Below are 19,545 nucleotides of genomic sequence, written 5' to 3' on the forward strand. Positions count from 1 at the left end.
TTTCAATTGGTAAGTTACGATCGAATGGAGGCTGCAATAAACCAGCGCAAAACAGGAAAGGTGCCAATTGAGAATATTCCTTACCGAAACATATCACAGATTAAAGATATTATGGTGTTGTTAGCTACTGTTGTGCTTATTTCATTGAATCGAGCTTCGCACTTTTGCCCCGCTGGTAGGGTAAAGGTGTAAATGGCCAGTTGATCAGAAAAATCAAGAGTTAATTTTGCATAACACTATTATTCCAGATGATTTATAGTTGAATGTGAAGATATTGAATTATTGCATCAATATATATTTTATTGTTGTGCTTATTTATATCTCATGACAATTGATGACAACTTCAAACATCGCACTTATGCCCCGCACTACTCTATATTAGAAAAAAGCTACAATACAATAAACAAAAATGGAAAAATAGTTACAATCCATTAAACAATATTTACAGATCAGTCCAGTCGTCATTAAAATATAAATATAAATGACAAAAAAAAGTAAACCATTTTGAATTTGGAGAACCCATTTCCTCAAGATATAGGAAAATATTGGAAAGATAGCAAAGCATGGTATCATGGAAAGAAAAGGGCAATAAAACTATTGTCATAGCCAAAATTGATTATGATGAACAATGATCAAAACATCATTCAAAACGTTAGGCCCACATAGGCAGCTAAGAAACAGCTCCTTAAAAGCCTTGTGCTTTGTGCACAATGCAATGGAAAATTGCAAATCCTTCATTGGAAATGAAAGAATAATTCTATACTTTCATGGGTGAAAAGCCTCCAAGAATTCATAAGCGGAAGTGCCGACTGACAAACTAGCAAAATGGCGGATGAACGATACCATGACAAAAAAGCTTCCGAGCCAATCATGTGAGAGTACAGGAGATTTCGTTGAAAAATTTAATGTCATTATTCAACACCAACAAGCTTATATGGAAGAATATTATTAAACATTTAGGAGTAAGTTTTACAAACCAACAAAAGGGGCACCCATGGGAAACCCTTTGCACCTATTTTATGTTAGCTGCTCTTGACAAACAACAAAAAATTGAATGAAAAATGTCTCGTTCCAAACCGTTGGAGGTGATTTTTTTATTGCAAAAGAACTTGAGCATATTTTAGAAATTTTAATGGGTCTGCAAACTGCCTATACTTAAACGAATTTCATACGAGGTACAAACTCACCACACCTAGCGGTACTGCCGGCTAGAAATTGTTCATAGTGGTAGCTGGTGGACCGTCACTGTTTGTAAATGGGAAACCAACGCGCGCTGGGACCGAAACCCTACCAAATTTTGACTGAACGTGTCAACAATCAAAGTTGATGAGAAAGAAAGAAAAAAAACGGATGGGTTTTCTCTGAAAACAAAAGACAATCTGACCAGCAGTGCAGCAGCGGTCCGGTCATTCATCGAATCCGGTGGAGAACAGTGGAACAGTTCATTCTGATGGAATATACAATGCGTCCTTTTGGGAGGAGCTTAAAACTAACATCTACGGATGAAAATTGGATGTCACATGAATTAAAGTAAACATTTGCGTTTTAGCAGCGAAATTACTCTGAACGAAGTGTGATTATCTTTATCGTAGATTAAATCTTTGGATTTTTTTACTTGGGTGGGATGTTCAATATTTTCCAAAAGTACGAGTTCAGGATAATAAACGAGCACGAAAAAAATTGCCATAAAACCCCGGGACGGGTCGTAGGCAGACAGAATGTGCCGCAGAATGGACCTTGAGTAGTGCAATAACGGGCTGCTAGTCGGTCGATCCCTGCTATGAAAAAGACCGACAGACCGGGGTCCGACAGTAGATTAACCCATGGAAAATATCATGAAGGATATATGACACATTTGTGTTGCATGAGATTTTTTTTTGCTCTTTCGCTGTCTCGAAAAGTAACAAAACGTGATGAAAGGCTAGTTCCAACGGCTATTCCACTGGGAAATTTAGCCCAGCGTCATAAAAACTAAACATCTGACGGAGATATTAGAGGTAATATTTACATGGCTGTTCTTTGGGTCGTATTTCGAGAATGCCTTAGTTCAGCAGACCTTTTTTTTCGTGGGCTCTGAAGCAGTGAGCAACCCATCAAAACTGTATCGTCAGAATTTCATTACCTCAGAATTTAAGCATGCACTATAACTAGTTCTTGAGTGGAGGTAAAACCTTTCACTTCACTTATTTGTTATTCAACATACAGTAACACAGCATAAACAGCAGTGCGTTCGGACCGACGACGACGAAGCAACGACGACGGATTTCCGTCATTTGCAAGGATAAGTTAGCAACAGGCTACATTGGAACAGGTGTAACATCCGGGACAGACTTCCCGACATAATACGCATATACAAACACGCTGGCTTGCTTGCGGGAGCACAGCGGGGATGGATGGTAGAGGGGAGGGGGAAGGGGTACGCAAACAACAACGGTAACATTAACAGTGGATGTAATGCATGAAGATGAGAGAAAGGTGATGCAACAACAACGACTGGCAAGGCAGGCAGAGAAGTGGGTGGCGGTGGTGGTGGGGATGGAATTAATAACGGGAAAGTATGGCGCTTCGAACAATTTCGAAAAACAGCGAAAGCTATGTTCGGGTTGTATTTTTTTTTACACGGGCACACACCCTTTTTTCCCTTGCTCAGTGTTCTGTACAGCGAACAGCGATTGATGGGTGACGTACGGATAGGATGAATGGTTTGGTTCGGTGGATGTACATAAAACAATATGTTCGGTTATTGGCCTGATGCCTTTGATGGATGGAAGGAAGGATATTATAGTATGCTTGCCTCGAACGTAGGGAAGCAATTGGAAAATCATGTTGCTCGAGCAGATGGGGAGGGCAATTGCTCTCCAGTGAGTGAATCGCACGTTCACCAAATGCTCGAGCCAGCAACGAGAAGATAGAAGCGCAAAGAGCGATGGAAATTTGGGACACAGAAGGCGGAAAAAGTTAATCAATTTGATGAAAGTTTGGCTGCGCGCTGATGAGAGATGCATGTAAAATGAGGTTCGGTTTTTTTTCGCTGGTTGATAGGGTAAAGAGAGAAATTTGATTTTTTTCCTGTTTTGTTTCTTTTAGATGAATTGAGGTGGGGAAAGGAAGGGAAACGGTTATTACTTACTCGATAAGCATTTGACGCAATGAGTCTTCATCCTCCCCATCGCCACGATCGCTCTTGCGGGAGCCAATAGAAGCGGTGCCGTCGTTTCCTACGTATCTTGATCGCTTAAGTGAACTTGCACGGGACGACCTGTGATGCTGCGAGTGCTGTGCGGACGAGGAACGCCCATCGTCTACGCCACTGCTGCGCTGGGAGTCGATCGATTGCGATCGGTACACTGAAATGACAAGCGGAAAAATTAATTTTAAAAATATTTGTAGTGAGTGCTGTTATGAAGTAACAAAGCTCTGCATAAGTTCAACACTGGAACGTAATAGACCAAACTTTCATAACATCAATTGGCAGACACTGGCGTTTGAATGAAATAATGAAAAGGAGAGGGCCAAGAGTACTACCCTGCGGTACACCAGATTTCGTACCATTTTTTTTTGTAAATTTGGGTAATAAATCCGATCCAAGTTTAATTTGTAAAACTCTAGGTCACAGTTTGGTTTGATTTTTACCATGTGAAATTCCGCTGTGAAGCTCCTAAACATAATTTTTTTAAACATGCCTCTCCGAATTTGGTCGTATCAACAAACTTGCCATTCAAATAATTGAATTATTGAATTAAATATGATTATGCGAAGCTTGACATGTTTCAATAATTTTACTTTAACTCGCTTGTGGCCTTTAAAAGGGACATTGGTTACAAATAACATTAAAATCAAAACACGTTAATCGCAAATATGACGTGCCATTCGAATGTCGTTCTCTTTTGATATGAATGGCAACAGGCACGTAAGTTAGTGGCGTCTATTTACTATCTCTTGCTCCGATACTACGATCCGGTTTACTAGTTTACTTTTACAGCTTACCGCTGCTATGCTGCATAGCTATATAACAAGCATAGCATAAAATATGGTACATACGAAAACATTTCTGTTTTATTTGTATGAGAGTCCTTATCCTTCTGCCGCAGGGGTGAGTGGTCTCAAACCATCATAAAATAAATTCATGCCTTCAAAACCTCAACATGCCAAATTTGGTTCCATTTGCTTGATCAGTTCTCGAGTTATGATGAAATTTGTGTTTCATTTGTATGGGAGCCCCCCTGTTAAAAGACGGATGGGTCTCAATCAGCGATATCAACCTTCCAGACATTTGAGCATGCATAAATTTGGGACCCTCCAATTATTTCAGTTCCTGTGAATTCTAATTTTACTAATTTTACTTAAGCTTAAAGTACTCCACTAACTATATTTGTTATACAAAAGATTAGGCCGCGAAAATAGAATACTGCCAAGCAAATGATAGGGTCTCAAATTTATGCATGCAGAAATGTCTGGAAGGTTGGCATCGCTGGTCTCAGTACACCTTAGAAAAATTTACTGTCTTCTAAAACCCCCACATGCCAAATTTGGTTCCATTTGTTTGATTAGTTCTATAGTTATGAGGAAATTTCTATTTCTTTTGTATAGAAGTCCTATACAAAAGAATCCTATAGAAGGATAAAAAATTAATAAATACTTAGAGAGTACTCCATTACGCATACGGAGTTTAGGCATATTGGATGACACACATAATGGACGATAGGCATAACGTGCGGAAGGCATAATGTATGATAGGTATAACAAATGTGAGGAAATCTGCCGTTAGCAAGTAAGTGGTCCAATCGACTTAGTTTAAAAGTACATTGCATATAAGGTGATTAAGATTACTTACGAATGGAACCGGATTCGAACCCTGGCGGGCGTTGTGGGTTCGAATCCGGTTATAATCTCGGATTTTAGTTTGATTCGACCCATGCACCTTCTTCCAGCATTGGACAAAAGGTAGGAGTCACAACGACTGCTTGTTAAGCGTTATTAGTAGCTATAACCCCCCTCCCCCCCTCTCTCATCTTTCCGATCTTTTTCCTTCACTCTAAAAATTTTCATTACTTTCTTCTTACTCTCTTCTTCTACTTTTTACGGCAATATTCCAAAAGGCCGTTATGCCACATGTTTTTCTGTCAAATGGTCCCCTATGCTTATACTAATTTTTTTTGGCAAACATCTTTATGTCAAGCAGCATTATGATTTGAGATTTTTTATTTTTTTCGGTTAAATAAAAATACTGTTTTTTCTACGTAAAGCGTTTCAGTCTACTGAATCTTTTCGGTTAGCTTCGGATGCAAAACAGGCTCGTCTAATTCCTCTCAGCGTTCACTGTCTAGTGTCTATTCCCAGTAGAAGAATCTAAATATCTCAAATTATAATATTGCGGCGATTTAACGTTCAAACCAATTGAATTTATATTAAATGGGCGCCTTCGGTTCTCATTGTATTGTGACGCTGCGATGATTGAGAAAGCGTTTTCTGAGAAAGCGAAGTTTTGAAAATTATGCCTAACGTCTATCATGCCCATCGTCCATTTTGTCTAACGAACATTATGTCTAACGTCCGTTGTGCCATATGCCTAATGTCGCGCACCAAAAACATACATAAATAATAACGAAAAAGTTAATCAAAAGTGACATACACATAATGTATACATGGCCAAAACTAACTAATATAACAAAAACCTAAAACATGACACAAAAAATACGCAAATACCACAAAAAATAATAAAAAATGGCAGAAAAATGAAACAACGGTACAAACATCAGACAAAAATGATACAAGACTTGCACAAAGCATATTGCAAAAATAACAAAAAAATAATGAAGAGAAAAGTTTTTATAAAGAATACAAATATGATCAAAAATATTATCATCAAAAAACTGCAAAATTAATAAAATGAGTTTATAAAACACAAAAAGGCATAAATAAAATACAAATATGATATCAAAGCAGGAAAAAATGACACAAAAATATGCAAATAATGATACAGATATGCAATGATACGAAATAATATTAAAATGGTACAAAAATAACGAAACAAATTTTTAATGTAAAAAAAATTAAAACTGGATACAAAAATGATACCAATATGGCCCTTTTATGTGATACTAGCTGACCCGACAAACTTCGTATTGTCACAAATTAAACTTTATGTACAACACACATAAATCCTGAATCTCGGATGACCTTTATCACAATCTCGAGTTTTGCATGTTTCTGAGGAGTTCATGGGTGTTTGAATATACAAATTTTCCTCACAGTAAAATAGCAAACAATTCCCCCCAATTGCTTAGCCTGATAAAATAAAGCGGATATCATTTAAATATTCGCCATCATTACAAACCATTTCGCCGAATACCATTTTGCGGAACACCAATTCTCGGTTGACTTCGCTTCCGACGCTTCCGACGGCAGGTCGCCGGCAACACTCGCGGCCTGTGTCCGTCTCGCCTTAAATCATCTAATGTTAATATTGATAGATTCTGGTGGTCTTGTTATTGACTAATGTTTTATGAAAGAGTCTAAAATTTCTCGAGTTCGGTTAGTTTTTGAGTTACGCAAAAATTTCTGTTTTATTTGTATGAGAATCTTTATCCCCATATCACAGGGGTGAGGGGTTTCAAACCATCATAAAAAAAATCCTGCCTCCAAAACCTTCCACATTCCAAATTTGGTTCCATTTGCTTGATTAGTTCTTGAGTTATGAGGAAATTTGTATTTCATTTGTATGGGAGCCCCCCCCCTTCCTAAAAAGGTAAGGGGTCCTAGTTCATAATAGAAAAAATTCTTGCCTCCAAAAACATCCACATGCCAAATATGGTTCCATTTGATTGATTAGTTCTCGAATTATGAGGAAATTTGTATTTCATTTGTATAGGAGCACCCTCCTAAAGTCCTAAAAGGGGTCCTAATTCACCATAGAAAAAATTCTTGCTTCCAAAAACCTTCACATGCCAAATTTTGTTCCATTTGCTTGATTAGTTATCGAGTTATGAAGAAATTTGCATTTCATTTGTATGAAAGCCCCCCCCCCCTCTTTAAGGGGAGAGGAGTCATTATTACTCTTCTAAAAAGGGGAGGGGTCTCAACTCACCATAGAAAAAATTTTTGTCTTCAAAAACCACCACAAGCCAAATTTTGTTTCATTTGCTTGATTAGTTCTCCAGTTAAGCAGAAATTTGAGTTTCATTTGTATGGGAGCTCCCCCCCCCCCTCTTAGTGGAGGGAGGGGTCTCAAACCATCATAAGAACCTTCCCTGGTCCCAAAAATCTCTACATGCAAATTTTCACGCCAATTGGTTCAGTAGTTTTCGATTCTATAAGGAACATCCCGACAGACAGAAATCCATTTTTATAGGTATGGGTATAACATATGACAAATAAATATAACAAATTTTTTAAAACTTTTGAAATTGTTTCGATGTGACCATATCTATTTTAAATTAGGCCGTTACAAATATTCATTAAAGTTTTTGTCCTTCCGATATTGGGCAACTGAAGAAGGAGGAGGAGATGAAAGATTTGTTTTAGGCATTTTTATTTCAAGTTTAAACGTGGAAAATATATCTATTTTTGTTTTTCATAGGGTACGGGAGGGTAGTAAGTAAAATAATAATAAGTAAAATTGAGAATTAGGCCATTACAAATATTTTATAAAGTTTTTGTCCTTCCGGTGTGCGGCCACTGAATGGGGGGGGCGAAAAAAAAACAAAGTGAATTTTTTAATCGAGCAAAAAAAACATGGATTTTAAGAATTTTTATTTAAGGTTTAAACGTGAAAACCGAATCTATTCTTGCTTATAATATATACGTTATTATTTTCTATGCAAAAATATACGAAAAAAGACAAAAACGAAGGAAATTTTTTTGGACGATTTTCGGAAATTCCATTGTTCGAATTTCCATTTCTGTTTCGTGCTAGAAGCGTTAATTCAACTCGGAGACTCATTTTTCGAGTTTTTCAGACTATAGAGCCCACAGACAATTGATTTTATAAAAAGAAATTTGACTCATATCCTACAAATTATTTTTTTGCCCCCCGATTTTTCAAGCCAATTTCCAAGGGGGGGTGACAAAAACTTTAAATATGATTTGCAATGGCCTTACTAAAAATAAAAAAAACTTGCCTGCTGAACTAAAATATATTTCGATATCCGACGGCTTACAGAACAGAAACAAAACACTTAAGAATATGTTTGAGTGCAATAAAATTATATCCAAATCAAAGTTGTATTGTTTCTGCGTTTGCAAAAGTCAGGATGCCAAACCTTCTACCAAGCACTGGGCATGCCAGTGGCAATGGCATTAAATTTTTCCTATTCAACTCTACTTCCCGCTGAGAAGTCGCTAAAAGTAACTTGAAAAACGAATTGAATTCCTGGGAAATATTCACCTCAACGAAGGTGAAACGACGTCCTAGGTGGGTGCCAGCAGCCCCTGGCTTGGGGCCAGGTGGGTTATAGATTGATGTAGATACTCAGAAGAAATGGGCCGAGCTGATGAACGGACAAATGGAGCGATAAAACTAAAAGGTAAAAGCTCCTTCTTCGGTGAACCGAACCGACCATCCGTGGCGTGGCGGAAAAGTTGATGCACTCAACGAATGTCTTTCCTCAACCCGTCCTTCAGAGGCCTGGCTTTTCTGCTGCTGCTGGAATGGCTGCCCCCGCCCGGCTGGACCTCCCCCCGGTTCGAAGGGATGAAATGTTATAAATTTTAGATTGTCGAATTTTCCACTCCGGCTACGGGATACTAATTTAAATTAAAATTCTTCGACTGTCTCCGTTCGTTCGGGTTCGCTTTTTGACCTTTCGCCGGGGGTTTCAAAGTGATACGCACGAGATGTATCTATCGACAGAGAGACTACTTCGTTCGGGCACAGCTCGTCGGAAGCTGCCAGTGCTGTGGAGTAATCGAGAATTGCTGGTGAATATTTCAGGCCTACTCCATCTTATCGAGAGCGTGTACCACCGGAACCGGTCACAGCGGAGATGTGAATGAGAGGTATGGCCGATCGGGAGGTGGCATCTCATTGATTATTTACGTTATTGATGCCGGAGGATTCGTTGGTTCGTGTTGTCCTAGGCACTGGGTCTGTCTGATACGAGTACGAAAGAGTGTACGTAAGAAAGAGCTCTCTACTTTGGGAAAACAGTAATGCTGATGATGTTGAAATTGTTCAATAAATATTGATCAATTCAGGACGTACTGGATTGCGGCGGGAGTACATTCACAAGTGAAATAATGGCTATCTTGTGAAACTGGTTAGAAGGGTGATACTGGTGGGACTGATTCTTTCGAATGTTTATTATGCTGAGTGAACCATCCTTTATGAGGAATTTTAAATTGATCACGCATTATTTAGTGGATACGCAATGCGATCAAAGGTTTGGCCAAATAAAAGTAGTACTATGTTTTCTTGGTCTCCCCTGTGAAAATGATAAAATGTCAACCTAACTTCGAGAAATACCCCAGTACAATTATAAAATATAGTCAATGATATTAATATGGAGTTATAAATCACCTTGAAACTCCCAGAAAAGTTTCGTACAAAAATGGAAAGCACGACAACCATTTTTCAGCATTTTTTGTATACAATTCCCTAATGATTTAGACGATTCATTCATCATTGTAGCTTTCCTCTTCAGCTCGTCTCTGCGGTATCGTTTTGCAAATCCCAGCTCTACCCCAAAACGACATAGCAATTACCGATTGCCAACGAAATGAGGTAAAATGTTCAAAGTTTCTACTGTGGCCGTTTCATTTAATCAGTAGCAAGCATCAAAATCGTTCAGACACTTCCCTTTGCATGAATCAAAATGAAAAAAAAAACGAAGGAAGAAAGGAAACACAAAACAGTGAACCTTTTCGGAGCTTTTGCATTTCTACATCCTAACAGATAGCGCAAAACTTTACCGGTAAAGTCTTATCTCGCAAAAAAGGAATCCGCATGGCGCATACCAATGAGACTCGGCCGACCCGGGCCGTGAGGTTTGCTTCGTGGATTTTGGGATCGGTACCGAATTATCAAGGAAGCGAAAGCATCCCCCGGTTGGGGGATTAATCTTCGGCTTGTTATCATTTTTACTAGGTAGATAATTCGATTTTGATAGAAAATTAATGAACATTCCAGTGGTGAGAAATGTTAGCAGAACCTTTTTTTTTACGCACACATTTGTTACTCAAAAGTTATCGAATAACTACGGGAAGGTGTAAACAACATAATTTTCAAACTTACCGTCTGGGCGCAGTCGTATTGGAGGTGAGGTCAGCTTAAGCGTTGATGACAGGGCCTGTGAGTCCAGTGGCCCTCCAAACACATAATCATACGTAGCTTCCTGACTCAAGGTTGATACTGGAAGTTGGGAAATAAAAACTGTTACACGTTAATAGCTGGTAATGTTGCGAGCGAAACACCCAACGGCAACAAGCATGCAAATTTTGCAATGAATGAAACCTAAAAACCTAAAAACAAAATAGAAAAAGACCGATAATTGAACTTAAATTGAAGCAATTTTCTTTAAATTTTAAATTTTAAGAAAAGAAAACCATAAACAACAACACAACAAAATAACTTAAATAACTAAAACAAAACAAAATACTTACATGAAGTCATACTTGAAGCGCACAGGTAACAAAATCATACCAAGAACAGAAAATTCACTATTTTTGTGTTGCTTAAAATCGCGAAGAAGATCAAAAACACACCAAACATGCTGGGCTATCGATATGAGTTACAATTGATAAGAGATAAAATTTCGTGGCGCTTTTTAGTACGCTCACTAATTCGGTAGTAGTGGTATTGGTATTGGTAGTAGTAGTAGTAGTAGTAGTAGATCGCAACCAACCTGGAAACACTGACAGCGGTTGCAGCACTTGCGTTGAACGTAACGGCGGTGGTAACGGCGGTAACTGAGGCTCTGGGCCGTTCGAGATGGAAGACGGAGGAGAGATCATCGAGGGGTCGCCGTATGCCGCCATAGCATGGAGACGGCCGGCTGCAGAGGGTCGGGTGGTGCGCGTGGTGTTAGTGATGATACCGGAGTGATTGTTGTTAGTAGGTGACGAACCGAACGCGAACGAGAAAAAAAAGATTAGAGATGGTGAGAAAAATGGTGGTAATTTTAGAGCTTATCGGTTATCAATTTGGCGATCAGTTTGATATGCTGTAATATAAATCGAATACCTATACGTAAATAGTAAAAATTCAACAGACTAGAATATATATTCATTCCCCCCTGCTAAAATCATAAACTCTTCCGAATTACTTTATAGCAATAAGAAATATTCAGGTGCAAAGGTAGTCGTTCGGAAAAACGAATCTGTTAGAAGATTCTCACTCCGGGTCGGTCAAAGAAAACAAACCGTATCAATCACTTAATCATTTCTTTCATTTGCATTTGAAAGAACCGCTGGTCTTGCGGTTGAAGCTTGTTGCATTTTGTAAATTGCCGATGTTTTTCTTGCTATTTGCTGATATCGTTTGAATCACTCCTCCCTGCTCCCTACAACGTTGGAAAAATGAAAGCATTTCAATTCAGCCAGCTAGCGCTATCGGGAAGAAAATGAAAAGTGAATACCATACAGCCAGCTTTAGAATTCATTACACGGAAAAGCACTAGGTCTTTTGCTGTGCATCGGATTTTCCGATGAAGGAGATGCAAAGAAAAACCGAGCTTTTTGTGCCGTAATTTCTGCCAGTTTAGCTGTGTATTGCTAAATTAATTTTTTCCATTTGCCCTTGGTTTCTTTGAAAATTTAACTGATAATTTAGTATTTGATAGCGTAAGGTAAAACTTTGATTACCTCAACAGAATGTAGTATCGAACGGAAGGTGAGGAAAATTCTTCACTTCCTCGTTCATTTCGATGTTCTGTTAAGACGCTTAAAAATAATTTACAATTTTGGTAGTAAATTAATGTGTGATATATGCTAATAATGGATATTCTTGTAATAAATATTCTCATAACAAGAAATTTAGGATTGTAGAAAGGTTACCTCGTCGAATGACATTTTTACCAAATTAAATGGTTGGGTAAGTGAATGGAATGTTTGAGATGGCATTTGCGATGTTTAAAATTCCATAGTAAATGTGATTGTACATTTTTTGATGGAATGCGGATAAAACACTGATAATGATGCAGTGCAAATAATATACCGGTAATAACGGTTGCGAAAAAAATAATGCTCACGCTTTTTGCTAACTAGATCATCGAGGACGTATGCTGTCCTTACTCGCTGTCGCTTGATCGTACTTAATACTAAAGCATAGCTTCCAACTCTTTTTCCTTATATAGACCACCCGCTTTTTAGCGGTCACCCCTTTACGTTCTTAAATCAGATTAGATGGCTTTAAACCTAAATCTCAATATTTATCTATATATCTATCTCTCCATCGCAAACTATTATTCTATCTCTCTCTATCTAGTGCTACTTGTCTTTCTGTCTTTCTATATCCTCAACCCATTAACCAACACTCTTTCTACCCCTCTCTAAACTAAACTTTCGGTTTCCCATTCAGTCACCTAGACCACTTCCTTACCCACAACAACCAACTTCCTCACCACTCCATCGCCAGCTTACCTACCATCCATTCACGCACATCAATGCGCACAACACTCATTAAAATAAATATTTATTCACCAACTTCACCAAACTAATACACAAACAAACACGCAAACAATCAATCATATTCCCTATCTTCACAGTTGGTTGAAAACTGCCGTGGAATTACATCACTCTGTTCTCGATCTAAACTTTTGGTTATGTTCAAATGCCGCGGTTACACCTCTTTACAGCAACATGGGTTCATGCCTGGTCGTTCAGTGAACACTAATTTAATGGAGTGGAATCGAGTGAAGCTGCTTAGCAAACTATAGTTATATAGACATAAAGCTTGTTAGCCTTCCCTAGACATCATAATCCGAACTCTTGGCTACTTTCAAGTTGCAAGTAGAACTTTCAAGCTGCATGTTGAACTTTCAAGTTGCTACAAATATTAACGGTACTTTATCGAGAATGAAGTGAAATCCGAACTTTTGGTTGCTTGGGTACGCGTTAGTGAGGTCCCACCTTGAATCTTCGACTATTATTTGGACCCCGTATCACATGAATTGGATCGGTTGCATCGAAAATATTCAGCAGAAGTTTGTATGGTATGCCTTTAGAAACCTACGCAACCTGCCTGAAAGAGAAGTAGAACTGACGATAAAACTACGATGAATAAATCGCAAAAAGACAAGAAAAAGACTATAAAAATACGGCGAAAGACGATGAATACAAAGAAAAGAAAACAAAGAGATGACAAACCCAGCAACATTTTAAATTTTATTGTACTCATATAATAATATTTAAGAATAATAAGCTAAGAAAAAGATGTGGTGATGACAAGACTGCGAAAAAGTGATGACAAGTAGGCAACAAAATATGATGAAAGAAAGACGACAGATAACAGATATACGTTAAAAAGACACAGAAAGAAACGTCGACAAAGCGAAATAATGCAATGTCAATAAAGACAATAAAAGACGCAGAAAAGACTGTAAATCGTCGCAAAAAGGCGATGAAGAGACGATAAAAAGATGACAAAACAGTAAGAAGAAATGCCGAAAAACATTTGTAAATGAAAATAAGTTGAAGAGTTGACCTTGTTCTACACTTCAACTTGTACTGAAATCTGACAAATTATTGATGTTATTTAATAATAAATATGGGACTTTACCTTATTTTCTTAAAAATTGCAAAAGATGAAAATTTGAATTGGCATGGAGGTCTGTGCCTAGGGAAACGAATGAGGGATTTACGTAGGACTACGAAGGCATGACAATTTACAATACATTACATGACAATTTGAAAATGTTCAGCAGTTTGCGTAACAAAAATTTATAATTTACTTTAAGTAACTGGCTTGAAACTGGTGTGCAGTTGACGAAGTTAGCTTATTTAACCCATTAAGCCCCACACTTTTTCCAGCAGGGATAGAAAGTTGAAACTTTCAGGAAAATTCTCTTTTAGGTCAACTAAGAAAAAGCCGCTGACATGTATTTTTAATTTTGACCCTGTGTCCCGTAACGCTACGTTGCGAAAACGCAAGGCTGGGCGTTAAGGGTATACCGTTTTTGCATACCTTCATTATCATGCAAATAAATGCTTCATACTTTTTTACCGTTAAATCAAATTTGGGATTTTTTTTGTGATTTTGTGTATTAATAAAGATTAAATGAACGACTTAGAGTATTACATGTTATGTTTTATGATAGATATCGAAACATTTGGGTTGGAAACCATCTTTCCATTAGACGCATAGTATGCAGTTTGAATGCTAAATGCATATCATCGCAGATGATTAAATGCCTATCAACACGTTCCGAAAAGGTTGTAACATTAAATTTGGGTCCATGAAACTGTCGTTGCCATCACTCAATTCCTCCAGATATTCCGTAGGCAAAGGTAGGTACTTTAACAATTTTATTACACTCTTATCACAACGGCTGCTCCATGTGCCATTAGTGTTTGAAGCTGCGAATTCTATGTTATGTAAACTTTTATAATGTTTCCAGGATATTTTGAACAAGCGAAAGATAAGATTTACATTCATTTGTTTACTAAAAAGCAACGACATCAAATGATACACCGCAGCGAACGAACGAACACAAACGTTCCCGTTGCAAATTTTGAATATCGTTACTTCCTAGCGTTGCGTTTTCGCAACGCAAAGCTTCAAACCTATCTTAAAATTACAAAAATAATCAAAATTATGAAACAAAGTTTTTTTTTGGCAAGCAACCGATTCTTACTCACACTGATTGATAGGTCAGGCGTTAATAGAGGTAAAATCGAGTTTTAAGCATTTTTCCTTAACTGTCTGAAAAATAGCAAAACCTGTTGTTTTGTCACAGCTGTAATTATGTTACATGTAACATCTGACCATTAAGCAAAAACAGTTCGATTAGATTTTTTCCAATCTTTCTTTGTTTCTCAGGGTCCAAGTTGATATCTTAAGCCGGGCCTCCTCTAGAATCGAATGAAAGTGCGTTGCGTTTTCGCAACGCTGGGAGGAAATGGGTTAAGGAGCATGCTTACAACTACGGTTAAACCGATAAAATAAACAACTATTCATTTACAACGCTGATTCGTCATTTTCCACGAAATTCTTGATAGCACCTTTCATTGTGATAGATTGATTAGAAGTATAATTGTCTTACAACTAATATGCAGATAGCCAGTTAAAATATCAATTAACTAACGTCCTCTGCATCTTACCAGTTTCTTTTGACACTATACTTTACAGCTATTTGCATAATTAAAAGAAATACACTGTAAAACCTTGTAAAGTTGCTTGCAAACTAACTGACGCAAAGCAGTGATTGAAACGCTCAAAAACTATTCTCGAATAAGATAGTAGCTAATTTTCCTCGCTTTAAGAATTCCTGCGTGCCGTCACATAAACAAATATCTCTTCAGCCCTGTTTCAGTGCAATACAACCGTTCCGAACGAATTCTTGAACTTGAAATTGAACTAGATTCAATGTTGAAAGATAAATTCGGCAGAAGAAAAGATGGCGGACATGTGAGGATATGGCCTCTACAGAGACTACAGATTACAGAGGCGACAAGGCACTCAACATCCGCTAGATTTTGAATCTTAACGAAGAGTTGCCTTTGTTTATGATGGTACTCTCCGTTTTGATTCAAAATTTAGCGGTTCGTGAGTGCCTTGTCGCCGCTGTAATCAATAGTCTCTGTAATGGCCTCACAAGGGCGCCATTTTTCCAACCATGTTTGGATTCAGTATCGTTTCACCTTAAATATCGTGAATTATCCTCAACCTGCTGAAACGGGGGGTTTTTGATTTTTTTTTCATAATAGCAAACCACACTAAACCGATGGTGTGTTTACCCGTTGTAAGGTAATCACAACGAAAAAGTGTGAGGAAATTTGGCCTCAAAACTTTTTTTAAATTTTCACTATTTCGTGATTGAAAATGAAAATTGTAATAGAAACCACATAATTGCGACATCTTTTATAAATCGACTAGTTGAGCCCGAATCTTACGATCCGGTAAATATAAATGTCTGTTCAGAATTCAGAAAACTGCGGATACATTCCATTGGACAGTGTTTGTGAAAATGTTTAATCTTTGTGTTAGTTCTTTGAGTTCTTATATTGCATAATATACCCCTAAGCTGTTGTAGATAAAAGAGTTATAGCCGAAAACTGAAACAAACAATTTTTATGGTCGTATTGGATTTTATTTAACCGAATAAAAACATTATCTCCACTGTGCTGATATAGGCAGGCAGGCAATATGGCTCTTTAGTGTGAGTGGCTCTGAACCGTCTATTGTCTGCCGCAAACCGATTCATATTGTCGGTGTTAAGTCAGACAGAACCTAGTGGAAAAATTCTGACTACGAGCAAAACGCATTCAAAGTTTGCTGCATTCGAAATCATCTTCTAACTCTGGCTGTTTGCAACATTTATGTAGTCTGATTAGAGTAAAATTGCTTGCTTAGAAAATTCTTGATCGTTTGCTATTATTAACTCATTTTTAAAATTTTGCGACTTGGTCCGGACTGATTTAACACCGACCATAGGATCGAGTAGTCTAGTGGAGCTCTTGAGTCGAGCAGTCGAATCGAATGGTTTAGTCAAGCAGTCGGATCAAGCGGTTAAGTCGAACAGTTGTGTCGAGCAGTTGAGTTGAGTAATCCAGTCGAACTGTTTATTCGAGCAGTAGAGTCGAGTAGTCCAGTTGAGTAGCTGAGTCGAGCAGTCAAGCCGAGTAGTTTTGTCGAGCAGTCGAGTCGAGTAGTCCAGTGGAGCAGTTGAATCGAGTAATCCAGTCGAGCAGTAAAGTCGAGCTGTCGATTCAAACAGAAGTCAAGCAGTCAAATCGAGTAGTTAAACCAAGCTGTTCAGTCAAGCAGTCTAGTCGAGCAGTCGTGGTGGGCAGTTGAACCGAGCAGTCGAGTCGAGCAGTTTAATCGAGCAGTCCAGTCGCGCAGTTAAGTCGAGTAGTCCAGTCGAGCAGTTGAATCGAGTAGTCTAGTCGAGCACTCGAATCGAACAGTTTAGTCAAACAGTCGGTTCAAGCGGTTTAGTCGAGCAGTTCAGTCGTGTAGTCCTTTCGAGCAGTTGAATAGTCCAATCGAGTAGTTGAGTCAAGCAGTTCATTCGAGCTGTCGAGTCGAGAAGTTGAGTCGAGTAGTCCAGCCGAGCAGTGGAAGCAAGCAGTTGAATCGAGCAGTTGACTCGAGCGTCGAATCGAACAGTTAACTCGAGCAGTATAGTCGTGCAGATAAATCATGCTGTCCAGTCGAGCAGTCCAGTCGAGCAGTTGAATAGAACAGTCCAGTCGAGCAGTTCAATCGTGCAGTTTAGTCGAGCAGTCGGGTCGAGTAGTAAGTCAAACAAATGTGTCAAGCAGTCGAATCGACTAGTTCACTCGAGTAGTTAAATCGATTTGTTCAGTCAAGCAGTCAAGGCGATCTGTCCAATCAAGCAGTTGAGTCGAGCAGTCGAATCAAACAGTTCAGTTCAGTTCAGTTAAGCAGTCCAGTCGAGCAATCAAATCGAGCAGTCAAATCGACCAGTCCAGTCGAGCAGTCTAGTCAACCAGTTGAGCAATCGAGCAGTCCAGCAGTCGACCAGTGGGGTGACTGAGAATACAACCCATTGCTACGAAAGCTTGACGTCCCGTCAGGGACCTGTTTTTAGTTACCGATAAACCTCTTATGACGTCCTGTCAGAGACCTGGTTTTATCGGTACAGACATAAGCCTCTTATAAATAGATTGGTCATATTTCCATCTATTCAAAATCCATTCCTAATTGACAGAGCTACTAGTGTTCAAAATATTTCATGTTTTCGTGATGCTAGATGGAACATCAACTGCTATGCAGAGCTAGTGGATAAGCTGATATATGAAATTGATTAAAGAAAAAAGTATAGATGGCTTATTCATCGGCCTTAAAAAAGCTTACCTAAACTTACCTTACTTAAGCCCAAGGCTTTTCTTTGCTGTATAACATATCAAAAACAATTTGTAAACGGTGTTCATAGTACTTTGCGGCCAATTAACATTGGAGTCCCGCAAAGAAGCGATATATGACCTCTTGGAGGCAGGAATTTTTTCTATGGTGTACTGAGAACCCTCCCTCTTTGAATAAAGGGGAACTATCTACGAAACTAGTAAGCGTTGCTTCAACAACCCTCCCTCATCTAATTTTACGCAGTTTCCCTTTCACGTTTTGTCCCACTTTGGATACTATATACATCTTTGATTTCATTACCTTCTTCTACCGTTTCTTCCATTGACAGGAAAAACTGCCGTCATAAGAAATTAAATAATGGCTGACCTCACTATAAAAGTGAAGACCATAAAACATGAAATTGGACGATTGAATTGATTTTTTAATTGCAATTGCGATCCCAAGTTTCACATCCAGATAAAACATCATTGATAGAAGTAACATTCACATTTACATCATGCGCTATCCAATAATAAAATATTTATAGGAAACGTCAGTGCAAATGCAATGCACTCGATCAGATAGCAGATGATTCATAAATAAATTACCCAAGTATAAGAGTATCTGATGAAAGATAGCACAACCTCCGTCCCTGTTGCATTTACAACGAGCTGACCTGATTGCTTCCAATTTCCTTCGAAATAACTCCCTTCCCATATATTTTCCCAGCTGGGCTCTACTATATTTGGAGAAAATCTCAAGCGTATCCACTTGTTTAGGTACCTTAAAGTATGCATCAAAATTCATCCTTGAAGAAGGTGAAAAGAACCAGCTCACTGGCTTGACAACATTGTTCGATACCGAAAGCCGAACTTCGTCCGACTACAAGGAAAAAAGACTTTCCAGCTTGCCACAGTGTAGGTAAAGAACAAAAGCTAAACGTCCGTAAAATCTAGTTTCCTTGACAGGAAAACTTCCCTATACCCTGGAGAGAGTGGAGAAAATTTCCTAGGCAGCAGTTAAATAAATAACCAAAAAGTCAGAGTTATTTATTCTGCTGCTGGGCAGTAAGGTATAATGTATGCTTCAATGCGCACAACAAACGGAAGCAGGAATCATAACCAATGGAAGATGCAGAAGATTCATTTCCAGCAACTTCTCGCACCAGCACCACCAACCCCCTCCCCAGAAGCAGAGCATTAATGCCTTTTGTCCTCTCCCAACGCTTTACGGTTCTATTATCCAAGGAAATATTCTTCCGTTATGAAAGATGAATTTCCAGCGTTTGAGCTGATTTACGCTCGAGCGTAAATTTGCAGCGCAGCTGCCGGAAGGTAAGAAAGCACACTCAAAGCAAGGATCTAAATTGTAGGAACATAGTGTTGGGCCCATTGTGTTCGTCCGTTAACGGCAGTTTCGGCAGGTTTCGGCAGATAACAGGGCCAATAAAACATTCGGATTCGGATTCGACTGCTCTAGGATTCACAAAGCAATTCGCCGGCGGAGGAATGAAGCAATGAATAATGAAAAACAACCACGGCCGAAATTTATGATCTAGGGAAAAATAAAAACCGTTGTTT

At 38.5% G+C, this 19,545-nt stretch overlaps 1 protein-coding gene across 1 annotated transcript in view; it reads right to left on the reverse strand.

The window, feature by feature from the left end:
• LOC128733658 (glucose transporter type 1) overlaps nucleotides 1-19,545 on the reverse strand; it is a 215,794-nt gene that overhangs the window by 130,319 nt on the left and 65,930 nt on the right. Inside the window, exons 3-5 of the mRNA XM_053827399.1 lie at nucleotides 10,842-10,991; nucleotides 10,232-10,369; nucleotides 3,131-3,347 (exon numbers count right to left, since the gene is read on the reverse strand). Of these exons, the coding sequence (XP_053683374.1) occupies nucleotides 3,131-3,347; nucleotides 10,232-10,369; nucleotides 10,842-10,974 (488 nt within the window). The 5' untranslated portion in view covers nucleotides 10,975-10,991. The remainder of the gene's footprint in view (nucleotides 1-3,130; nucleotides 3,348-10,231; nucleotides 10,370-10,841; nucleotides 10,992-19,545) is intronic.

Source organism: Sabethes cyaneus, chromosome 2, assembly GCF_943734655.1.
Source record: "Sabethes cyaneus chromosome 2, idSabCyanKW18_F2, whole genome shotgun sequence".
Classification (NCBI taxonomy): Eukaryota; Metazoa; Arthropoda; class Insecta; order Diptera; family Culicidae; genus Sabethes; species Sabethes cyaneus.